General features: G+C 41.9%; 1 protein-coding gene across 4 annotated transcripts in view; it reads right to left on the reverse strand.

Annotated features, from left to right (window-relative positions):
* The window catches only part of LOC128701884 (zinc finger Ran-binding domain-containing protein 2), a 271,719-nt gene that overhangs the window by 27,374 nt on the left and 231,606 nt on the right, over positions 1-12,739 (reverse strand). For 2 of the 4 annotated variants that reach the window (XR_011393964.1, XM_070099876.1), the window contains exon 8: positions 8,046-8,117. The exons of 1 other annotated variant lie outside the window; for it this stretch is intronic. Coding sequence is in view for 2 of the 3 variants with exons in the window: in XM_070099876.1 (XP_069955977.1) it covers positions 8,046-8,117 (72 nt within the window). In the remaining variant the exon portion in view is untranslated. Of the gene's footprint in view, positions 1-8,027; positions 8,118-12,739 lie in introns of all 4 variants that reach the window. One more of the 4 variants, XM_070099877.1, reaches the window with a different exon arrangement.

Below are 12,739 nucleotides of genomic sequence, written 5' to 3' on the forward strand. Positions count from 1 at the left end.
GGGTATAATTGAAAAACCGCTGTATCAGCGAAGTGCTGTAAAGTGGGGTTTGAGTGCATAACAGTAACCATAAGTAGGAGTTGTTTACAGACTAGATAGGTCAGTGAAGTCAGCGTGTGGAGGTAGTGGGAAATAAGCAAGGAGCAAATCACAGAAACTGAGAAAAAAAAAAAAAGCGTTGTTTAGAAGGTTGAGTAAGGTGTGAATGTGGTGTTGGGAGGTGAATCATTGTCCATCACTGGTTTTGTCTCCTCAACAAACAGTTGACATCCTCTCCAAACAACACTACCTACACTATACCACTTTCTAATCTACCCTTACCTCGTGTATGATATCTGTGCCTGGGGATCTACTATGACTAATCATCTTCAACCATTAATGACCCAACAAAAAAACTGCTGTGGAGGTTATCATCCATTCCTGTGCCAGACAACACACCCCTCTGCTCTTCAAGAGTTTGAACTTGCTTAATATACAAAATATGCACTCATATTACTGTGCCTATTATATATCTAGAACATTAAACTCCAATATAAACCCTCCTCTCAAACCTCTCCTTGATAGCTACAACAGAACACACAGGCACGACATCCTTCAGTCATTACACAAATAACCTGCACATAGGAGAGAGGATCTTACAACAATGTTTCGGTCAGTCTTGAACCACTTACAAGGTCATATTATTGTTCCTTTTCCATTCTGTCATTCATTGTTCTGAGGTTAAAATTGTTGCTTAGACAAAATCTAAGAACAAGCCTTACACATCATTATTGTAATTAAAAAGAAGCGCTAAACCACAAGGGCTATACAGCACTGCAGGGCAGGGAAGGATGTGAGGGTATCGGGTAGCAAGAGGAAGAGGGATGATTAGTAGGTTATGGAGTACAGCGGGGCAGTGGATAGTGCAGGGGTAGAGGCTAGCAAGAGATTGAGGTAGAAAGGGCTGAGGGGAGTGCTAAAGTTATCATCATCAGAGTTTGTGGAGTAAATCATTGTTGTCTAAAAGTCAATGAGAGAGTCTGGATTAAAGGAAGGTCCATCAGCAAGAAGGGAAGGTAAAGAAAGAGCAGCAGAGTGGAGATGACGTTGGAGGTAAATACTGTGTGCTCGTTGATAGAGTGGGCGGTCCAACAGAATGTGGCTATCAGATACTGGAACCTGATAATTCTCACAGAGAGGAACAAGGCTCCTCTCCATGAGATACCTGTGAATAAGACGAGTGTGACCGATGTGAAGACGAGAGCTGTCTCCCAACCTCGACACTGATGACAAGACGGCCAGTCACCTATACTCAGTTTAATAGAAAGAAGTTTGTTATAGAGCAGATCAGACCAACATCATTGCCAACGGATGCAAAGGTGGGTAGTAATTACAGCAAAATAGTCCACGAATGGAACATTTCTATATGAAACTGGGAGGTCATGTACTGCTGACTGCGCAGCAGCGTCTGCCTGTTCATTGCCCTGTACGTCAACAGGACCAGGGACCCAACAAAAAAAATATCTTCATGCTTGGTAGAGATTCAGCATAACCAAAGTTGGATACGGAGAACTAAGGAACGAGGTATATCAAATTTTCGAATAGCCTGTCAAGCACTAAGGGAGTCTGAAACAACCACAAATGGTGACATAGGCATAGATGCAATACGGATAAGTGCTGCAAGAATGACGTACAATTCAGCAGTAAAAATGCTAGACGAGGATAGTAAATGCCCTCGCACGACACTGTCCAGAAACACTGCTGCGAATCCGACACTGTCAGAAGACTTAGAAAGATCTGAGTACACTACCATGGCATGAGAATGAGAGTGGAAGCGGTCAAGAAAAAAAGAGCGGGAAGCTACCGTAGGCAGTTGAGCTTTCGTGCATGGCAGTGAGAAAGAACAGACATGAACAGCTGGAACTTCCCAAGGGGTTAGGGAAAAGTGAGATGCCACATGAACATAGAAAGGTGGCAACTGAAGGGAAGACAAGAGTGAATGTAGGTGAAGAGTAAACAGGGGCGACGAACAAATAAAGAATGTCACTAACATCAGTGGCTATTCAATATATGGAAGGATTGCGGAGATCATGACAGTGAACATAATAGCGAAGGCAATGGGCATCACGACGATTGGACTTTGATGGAATATTCGCTTCTGCATAGAGACTCGACAGGTGAAGAGCGAAAAGCACCAAGGCATAAACGTAATCCCTGGTGATGGATGGGATTAAGGCTAGAGAGAGTAGCAGGAGAAGCCACCGAATAGATCTGGTCACCATAATCGAGTTTCGATAAAATTAGGGCTGAATGCAGGCGAAGGAAAGTTCTATGATCCGCTTCCCACGAAAGATGAGCGAGGGTTTTAAAAAGGTTCAGCTGGCTGTGACAAGTTGCCTTCAGAGAAGTAATGTGAGGTTTCCATGATAACCTACGGTCAATCAGAAGGCCTAGAAACCTGACCGTATCACGTTCTGGGATAAGCGAGCCATACGTGGTAGCCCAATTGGCAACACAGTTGACCACATACTGGAGAGAAACTGCAATGAGGTGACAGTCAGTGCCTGCACAAGCTATAGCAAAGTTATCAACAGAGGGGTGGGTTGATTGCATCTTCTTGGACTGCAAGAAGGCCTTTGACACAGTTCCTCACAAGAGATTAATGCAGAAGCTAGAAGATCAGGCATGTATAACAGGAAGGACACTGCAATGGATCAGAGAATACCTGACAGGGAGGCAACAACGAGTCATGGTACGTGATGAGGTATCACAGTGGGCACCTGTGACGAGTGGGGTCCCACAGGGGTGAGTCCTACGACCAGTGCTATTTTTGGTATATGTGAATGACATGTTGGAAGGGTTAGACTCAGAAGTGTCCCTGTTCGCAGATGATGTGAAGTTAATGAGGAGAATTATATCAGATGAGGATGAGGCAGGACTTCAAGAGACCCGGACAGACTGGACACCTGGTCCAGCAATTGGCTTCTTGAATTTAACCCCGCCAAATGCAAAGTCATGAAGATCGGGGAAGGGCACAGAAGACCACAGACGGAGTATAGGCTAGGTAGCCAAAGTCTGCAAACCTCGCTCAAGGAGAAAGATCTTGGGGTGAGTATAACACTGAGCATGACTTAAGAAATCGTAATGACACGATTGCAAATAAACCATACCCCCGGCCGGGATTGAACCCGCGGTCATAGAGTCTCAAAACTCCAGCCCGTCGCGCTAGCCACTAGACCAGCTAGCCACAATAAGATTCATCCAACTAGGTATATTTCTACACCATAGGAAAGTTAGCACAGGCACCTCTGTGACCACAAATGCAAGTTTTTACAGACGAATCTCCAGCTAGCGTGGCCGTGACGAACTCTAGCTCAAGTCCCTTCACTGCCGTCAACATGACTTAAGAAATCGTAATGACACAATTGCAAATAAACCATACCCCCGGCCGGGATTGAACCCGCGGTCATAGAGTCTCAAAACTCCAGCCCGTCGCGCTAGCCACTAGACCAGCTAGCCACAATAAGATTCATCCAACTAGGTATATTTCTACACCATAGGAAAGTTAGCACAGGCACCTCTGTGCCACGCTAGCTGGAGATTCGTCTGTAAAAACTTGCATTTGTGGTCACAGAGGTGCCTGTGCTAACTTTCCTATGGTGTAGAAATATACCTAGTTGGATGAATCTTATTGTGGCTAGCTGGTCTAGTGGCTAGCGCGACGGGCTGGAGTTTTGAGACTCTATGACCTCGGGTTCAATCCCGGCCGGGGGTATGGTTTTAACACTGAGCATGTCTCTGGAAGCACACATCAACCAGATAACTGCTGCAGCATATGGGCACCTGGCAAACCTGAGAACAGCATTCCGATACCTTAGTAAGGACAAGACACTGTACACAATGTATGTTAGGCCCATACTGGAGTATTCAGCACCTGTTTGGAACCCACACTTGATCAAGCACATCAAGAAATTAGAGGAAGTGCAAAGGTTTGTGACAAGGTTAGTTCCAGAGCTAAGGAGAATGCCCTATGAAGAAAGGTTAAGGGAAATCGGCCTGACGGCACTGGAGGACAGGAGGGTTAGGGGAGACATGATAATGACATACAAAATACTGCATGGAATAGACAAGGTGGACAGAAACATGATGTTCCAAAGAGGGGACACAGAAACAAGGGGTTACAATTGGAAGTTGAAGACCCAGATGAGTCAAAGGGATGTTAGGAAGTATTTCTTCAGTCATAGAGTAGTCAGGAAGTGGAATAGCCTAGCAAGTGAGGTAGTGGAGGCAGGAACCATACATAGTTTTAAGATGAGGTATGATAAAGCTCATGGAGTAGGGAGAGAGGGGACCTAGTAGCACTCGGTGAAGAGGCGGGGCCAGGAGCCGAGTCTCGACCCCTGCAGCCACAATTAGGCGAGTACAAAATATTGGATGGAAGAAGAGAGGCCAAATCATTTATAGCAAGGAGAAAAAGTGTTGTGCTCAGAACACATCCCTGGGGGACACCTTCACCTTGGACAAAGTCCGGGGAGAGCACATTATGAACCTGAACAAAGAAATGTTTGTCAGTTAAGAAGTTCTTAAGGAAGGATGGGAGATTGCCTCAGAGGCCTAAGGAGTGGGCTTGGGTCAAAATATTATACCTTCAAGGTCAAAAAATATGGCAATAACCGAGTGGTCATTCGCTAAGGCATTACGAACATACGTATCCAAGAGTAGTAAGGGGTTAATGGTAGAACGGCCCTTACGAAAACCATATTGACTAGTGGAGAGACTGTTGTGTATCTATAAATACCACATTAAATGTTGATTTACCAGACGTTCCATCACCTTGCAAACTGCACTGGTAAGAGCAATGGGACTATAGTGGGAGGTATGTCCCATAGTACCTGGTTTGCGGAAAGGGAGAACAATGGCAGATTTCCACAGCTGGGGAAGAACTCCTTGTGACCAAATAAGATTAAAGAGTTGTAAGAGGACTGCAAGGACTGACTAATGTAGATGTTCTAACATCCGAATATTAATACTGTCAGGCCCAGCTGCCGATGATCGGCAAGCTGAAAGTGTTGCCTCCAGTTCCAGAAGTGTAAAAGGCACATTATAAGATTCTTCTTTAAGAGAAGAAAAGTCTAAGGGCGCTAACTCTCTGGCAAACTTTGAGGAAAGAAACGAGGGGCATATATGAAGCTCGAGAAATACGGACCAGATGATTACCAATTTCAATGACAACATCGAGAGGGTTTCCTATATCAACACCGGCAACCCGCAGAACAGGAGCCTGGTCGGGAGAGTATTTACTTTTTTCCAGACTGCACTCAGAGGAAGCAGAGGTGATGGTGAAAACAATCTCCCCAGCAAGTGCATTTAGCATCACGGATGGCACAGTGAGCGACCGCTAGCTTCTGCTTAAAATCAAGAAGTCTCTCTGTGGTTCTATTGTACCGGTACCTGCCCCCATGCAGTGCATTTCAAACGTACTGCCCGAGCACAAGCATGAGACCACCAAGGCAAGTACTTCTGAGAATGCCTACCCGAGGTTTGGGGTATAGAATGAAAAGCTGCGGTTAAAACTGAGGTTAATTAGTGTAAAAGCTCATCAATAGAGGACGAAAAAGGAACCTCACTAAAAGGAGTCAGCTGCAAGTAAAGGTCCCAATTTCCTCGATCAAATTGCCAGCATGGGCTACGAAGAGGTGGTGAATATGAAGGAGAAGTAAGAATGATTGGAAAATAATTGCTGTCATGTAAGTCTGGGAGGAGAGACCCAAATTTACCTACCACTCCCTCCACAACATTTTTACCCACAAGTACTCACACACTTGGTTCAAAACTCCCCACGCATTCACTCAACATTTCCCAAAATCTCTCTCTCTCTCTTCTATACTTCTCTCTTCCCCAGGTGTATATATGCTTACTATAACCCAATTCTCACATCCAACCTTTATTTTACTCCACATAATCCTTGAATTATTACATTTATAGTCCCTCTTTTCCTGCCATAGCTACACATAGGTACACAAATATAGTTACATAAATTATCATTCACAGCAGCATATGTGTAAATTACCTAGGATAACCCAAAGTCAGTGACTCTTTTTCCACTGGGGTCCTTGACTCATTTCCACTGGGGTCCTTGACTCATTTCCACTGGGGTTAACTGACTTGTTTCCAGTGAGGTTAGTTGACTGCTGTGGGCCACAGGAGTGGCAGTATACCTTACATAGAAGTGGGCCATGAAAAACAAACCCAGAAAGAATAAATCTTAATCTACAAATTTAACTGTGTAAAAAACTAGTCTATATATACACCTCAAACAAAATAAGAATCACTAGTACATATACTGTAAACAAAAACGTTCTAAAATAAAAGCACTGGAGTCTGTCTGAGGAAAATACGAAATCTGGGAGTGTTCAGTTGATCCTTGGTGCCAAGTGGTGCCCTGGGCAACAGCTGATACCTTGGATCAACACTGATTCACCTTAACCACCACTGCCATATTCATTAACTCTGCACACATTTACAATGACTATAATGGTTCTGAAGTTTTTGTTGGTTAAAACAATTTAGGATGTTAAGTGTCATTATACAACCTTTGTGACCTTGACCCTTGTTACTGAGAACAAGCAATTCTTTAATAGTATATTAGTAATGAAGCAAAATAACCCATTTAAAATATTTCTTAGAAATTTTCACTACACATCATGACAAGGTAGGCACCATACACAATACCTCGGCCATGGTGAAAATGAAGACTCACCTAGTATTCAACTTATGACAATCAATCACACAGCTTCTTGCTTAGTTTCCTTATAAATTATTACTTACCACAGCTTTGTTATACTTAGAAATTACCAGACAATGTAGTTGTAACATTGTATGGAAGGATACACTGGTCATGAGAGGTTCTTCACAGCCTCATTCACTGCTGACTCACACATCTCTTAACACACATCTCAACTATTGCATACTAATCATTCATACATTCACCATATACATAAACTAAATATTAAAGGAGTGACATATACATACCTTCATTATGTTGTTATGGTGCAGCATCTATGATGAACAATACATACCCAACAGTACCTTAACTCTTTCATTATTGATGTTATTCATACTAGAGAATATTGTATCAGCATTTAACAGATAAAGCAAGTATGTATTTTATGCTAATGCTCAGAAGTAACTTTTGAAATTTAAACATACAAATATCAGCATGAGAATAGTGATCAGTATAAAAAGCTTTAAGTAAAACATTTAAACTCGCAAATTATCTGTAAAAATCTAATTCTAATGTGATTCTTGCAATGCACTCGCAGGTGTTGAAGGACGCACAGGTTTCTTCCCAAGAATTATCATCAACGGTTACAATAATGTAAATACAGGAGCACCTTGCATATACAGAGCTCATTTTCAGTCTTCATATTTTCCTTAGCTTTCAACTGAGCCATTCTTCCACTACAGAAGGAAGTGTTCAGAAGCATCCTTCACAGCAGTCTCCAGTACAGTCTACATAGAAGGAAGTGTTCAGAAGCATCCTTCACAGCAGTCTCCAGTACAGTCTACATAGAAGGAAGTGTTCAGAAGCATCCTTCACAGCAGTCTCCAGTACAGTCTACATAGAAGGAAGTGTTCAGAAGCATCCTTCACAGCAGTCTCCAGTACAGTCTACATAGAAGGAAGTGTTCAGAAGCATCCTTCACAGCAGTCTCCAGTACAGTCAACATAGAAGGAAGTGTTCAGAAGCATCCTTCACAGCAGTCTCCAGTACAGTCTACATAGAAGGAAGTGTTCAGAAGCATCCTTCAATAACCAGTGTGGAACATAATGAACAATGTCTCAATTTGAAGCCAATGAAAATGTGGAACACCTGAAAGGTGTTGTACATGCAGGACCTTCCTGTACACATTGTTCCACCTACTGATGTTGCAGTGTATATAGAAAAATAATTATGACTACAAATAAAATATTTTTTATGGACAATTTAAATAGTGAAGGCAACCAAAGTGACGTCTCCAATACCCTGATCTCTGGACATTGATCACCTTCTTAAACCTGGTTACCTCGACCTGCAGCGAGAACGCGAGCACGAACGCCGAGACCCTTTCCTCTTGGTACTGCAACGATCCCGTGACCTATAATAACCATCACATATAATGTCCAGCAAGTCACTATATAGAAGAAATCCTCTCAAACAAGGAGGATTATACAATGTTGTACTGTACATTAATACAAATATGAATTATATTCAATATAAAGAAAAAACTGCCTCATTCATCTGAGAAAAATGTTTATTACACACATATGCAGAAAAAATCTTAATATTCATAAAGTATGAGAATTTATGTTGATCAAGGGCATGATGCAAAGATGGCCACCTAGTGAACAATATTACAAAATAAAAACAATGTTTGTACTGAAAGTCATGTGTGTTTGTCTGTGTGTGTGTGTTTAGCTGGCACTGTTGTAGCCACAGGAGAAGAGCTCAGCTTGAAGTGTTCCATCAATTTAACATATAATAAAGTATAATTCACTGAAACTTCAGTGGTTGTAAACAAGAACTTATCTTCCATAAATTCTGATATAGCAGTGTGTGAAGAACTCAACTGCACATTGCAAACTGTTCCTTCTCAGTTGTAACTAAGGTCACTTTTCTATATCGATGATGTTACAAAACCTTCCTTGTCAAATCTCTGGGATACTTTTATAATCTTATGTATGTTTTTTTTATTTTTTATTATCACACCGGCCGATTCCCACCAAGGCAGGGTGGCCCGAAAAAGAAAAACTTTCACCATCATTCACTCCATCACTGTCTTGCCAGAAGGGTGCTTTACACTACAGTTTTTAAACTGCAACATTAACACCCCTCCTTCAGAGTGCAGGCACTGTACTTCCCATCTCCAGGACTCAAGTCCGGCCTGCCGGTTTCCCTGAATCCCTTCATAAATGTTACTTTGCTCACACTCCAACAGCACGTCAAGTATTAAAAACCATTTGTCTCCATTCACTCCTATCAAACACGCTCACGCATGCCTGCTGGAAGTCCAAGCCCCTCGCACACAAAACCTCCTTTACCCCCTCCCTCCAACCCTTCCTAGGCCGACCCCTACCCCGCCTTCCTTCCACTACAGACTGATACACTCTTGAAGTCATTCTGTTTCGCTCCATTCTCTCTACATGTCCGAACCACCTCAACAACCCTTCCTCAGCCCTCTGGACAACAGTTTTGGTAATCCCGCACCTCCTCCTAACTTCCAAACTACGAATTCTCTGTATGTATATTACATTTTTGTTTTCACTTGAGTCAGTAATGACATCTCTAAAATATTTAGCCTTTCTTAAAAAGTATCTTCATTTTTCATCTTGGCACATGAAGAATTTAAATATAGATTCACTTATTTTTCAGAATCACAACATGAAGAACCTATTCCGGTTGTCAATTTTTATCCTCCAATGTTTTTGTTCATAACATTTGAAAGCCTAGTTCAATCTGCTTCAAATTTTTAATGATGGCTAAGTGTCACTTGAGAAAGGTTTGGCAACTACTCAGAAGGACTGCTGACTGTCAGTTTTGTGAAGCTGATCCACATTTCTCCTTTTATTTTGGTAATTAATACTTATCTCCATGGAGAAGTGGAACAGAATTCTTCCTCCTAAAGTCATGTGTGTCGTAAGAGATGACTAAAATGTTGGGAGCAAGGAGCTAGTAACCACTTCTCCTGCATACATTACTAAATTTAAAAAGAGAATTTTTTTTTTCCTTTTACTTCACCCTGCCTCAGAGGGATATGGCTGGTTTGTTGGGAAAAAAAAAAATAATACTTAATAAAAATCAATGCATGGATGGTGAGGAAGGGGTTAACAAAAATATAACAGAGCTGAGGAGATGGTGTTGAGGCTGTTTGGGCATTTAGAGAGGGTGGAGCAGAATAGGATGAGTAAGAGAATATATAAATCTGGAGTGGAAAGTGGAGGGGCAGGATCATACCAGGAATGGCTAAAGAGAAAGATGGTAAAGGAGGATTCGAGTGTTAGGGGTTCGGTCGAGCACCTTAGACTGGAGTGGAAGCTAGTACCATTAATTATTTAACGTACTGTCAGAGTGTGAGCAAGGTAACATTTATTAAGGGTTCAGGGAAGCTCTGATACACATGATTGCTGGAGACAGAAAGGGATAATTGAGCATCTATTTTATAAAAAAAAAATTAATTAAAATTTTTTAACACCAGCTGTCCCTCACCACGGCAGGGTGACCTGAAAAAAGAAATATTTTCACCACCATTCACACTATCACTGTCTTGCCAGAGGTGCACAGATACGACAGTTTAGATGTCCCTCCAAACAGCAAATATCCCAAACCCCTCCTTTAGAGTGCAGGCATTGTACTTCCTACTTCTAGGACTCAAGCCTGGCTAACCAGTTACCTTACTCATGCTCCAAAAAATTGTCAGGTCCCAAAAACCATTTGTTTCCATTCACTCCTATATAGCATGCTCACACATACCTGCTGTATGTCCAAGTCCTTTGTGCACAAAACCACCTTTACCCCACTCTCCATCTTTTCCTAGTATGACCCACACCCTGCCTTCCGTCCACTACAGATTTATATACGTACCCTCCAAGTATGCTATTTTTCTCCATCCTCTCTAAATGACCAAACTACCTCACTCTGTCTGACTTTTTTGGGTTATCCCAGGTTCTCTACACATATGCTGCTATGTATGATAATTCTATGTAACTGTATTTGTGAATACCCGAATAAATTTACTTACTTACTTACTAACCCCTCCTCAGCCCTCTGGATAAACTTTTATTAACCTCACACCTCCTCCTAATTTCCACACTATGAATTCTCTGCATAATATTTATGACACACACTGCCTTCAGACACAACATCTCCACTGCCTCCAACCTCCTCGCTGCAACATTCACAACCCATACTTCACACCCATATAAATGTTGGTACCACTAAATGTACTCTCATACATTTCCTTCTTTGCCTCCTTGGATAACACTGTCTCCACAGATACCTCAATGCACCACTAACCTTTTTCCCTTCATCAATTCTATGGTTAACCTCGTCCTTCATAAACCCATCTGCCAACAAGTCCACTCCCAAATATCTGAACACATTCACTTCTTCCATACTTCTTCCCTTCAATCAGATATCCAGTTTTTCCTTACCTAATTTGTTTGATAACCTCATCAGCTCACTCTTATCTATGTTCACTTTCAACTTCCTTGACACACCCTCCCAAACTCATCCACTAACATTTGCAACTTCTCTTCAGATTACTTGACAAGTTTGAAAGGATTCATGAAGACCGTTGAAAGTGAACATATGTTTGTAACTTTTACCTCAGACTCTGGATGTCCATGAATTGGTGTGGACCCTTTTATATAACATTTACTTATGGTGTGTAGCTAGTACACTGTTCAATATGTTGGCAGTGTCTTCACTGTCAAGAATCAGTACACATTAAATCTGTTGAAAGTACATTTCTTTTTTACATCTTATGATGATCATGATGATCATATTCTCACTCCTAAACTTAAACTTTATTATTTTTCTTTGTTGTTGTTTATGGCTTGGTGTGCGAGTACTTGAGAATTTCTTGAGTAACAGTTACTCAAGAACAACAAAATTGCACGTTCTCTTTTTTTTTTTTTTTCTTGCAGTGAGGACTGAGTGATCTACATAGTCAAAATATTCTTCAAATTTCAAAACTGCTTAAACCTATTCTGAAAGTTTGAAGCCAATCAGGAAAGTTTTTTAAAACAATGCCTGGAAATCAAAATCTGATATTTTTTTTAACTGTCACTTGGTGAGGTAGGGTGAGAAAATAAAGACTGAAATGTCTGCATTAACATCATAGTTCAGGTGACCCTCCACACTGCAACATCCTCACCTCCACTCTAGAGTGCAGACACTGCCCTAAATCCCTTCATAAATGTTACCTTCCTCACACACCTACAGCACATCAAATCGTAAAAAGCACTAGCTTCCACTCCAGTCTAAGGCACTCAGTCAAGCCCCTAACACTCAAAACCTCCTTTTCCATCTTTCTCTTTAGCCTTTCCTGGTATGATCCTGCCCCTCCACCTTCCACCTCAGATTTATATATGCTCTTACTCATCCTATTGTGCTCCATCCTCTCTAAATGCCCAAACAACCTCAACAACTCCTTAGCTCTCTCTATTATATTTTTTGTTAACCTCACCTCACCATCCATGCACTGATTTTTATTAACCCCTTGACTGTCGCAACCCCAAATCCTGAGGTGTCTCCTAGTGTCACACACACACACACACACACACACACACACACACACACACACACACACACACACACACAAGGAAAAAGATCTGGGGGTGAGTATAACACCGAGCATATCTCCTGAGGAGCACATAAATCAGATAACTGCTGCAGCATACGGGCGCCTGGCAAACCTACGGATAGCGTTCCGATACCTCAATAAGGAGTCGTTCAAGACACTGTATACCATTTACGTCAGGCCCATACTGGAGTATGCAGCACCAGTTTGGAATCCACACCTAGTCAAGCACGTCAAGAAATTAGAGAAAGTGCAAAGGTTTGCAACAAGACTAGTCCCAGAGCTACGGGGATTGTCGTACGAAGAAAGGTTGAGGGAAATCGGCCTGACGACACTGGAGGCCAGGAGGGTCAGGGGAGACATGATAACGACATATAAAATACTGCGCAGAATAGACACGGTGGACAAAGACAGGATGT

This window comes from Cherax quadricarinatus, chromosome 69 (genome assembly GCF_038502225.1).
Source record: "Cherax quadricarinatus isolate ZL_2023a chromosome 69, ASM3850222v1, whole genome shotgun sequence".
Taxonomy (NCBI): Eukaryota; Metazoa; Arthropoda; class Malacostraca; order Decapoda; family Parastacidae; genus Cherax; species Cherax quadricarinatus.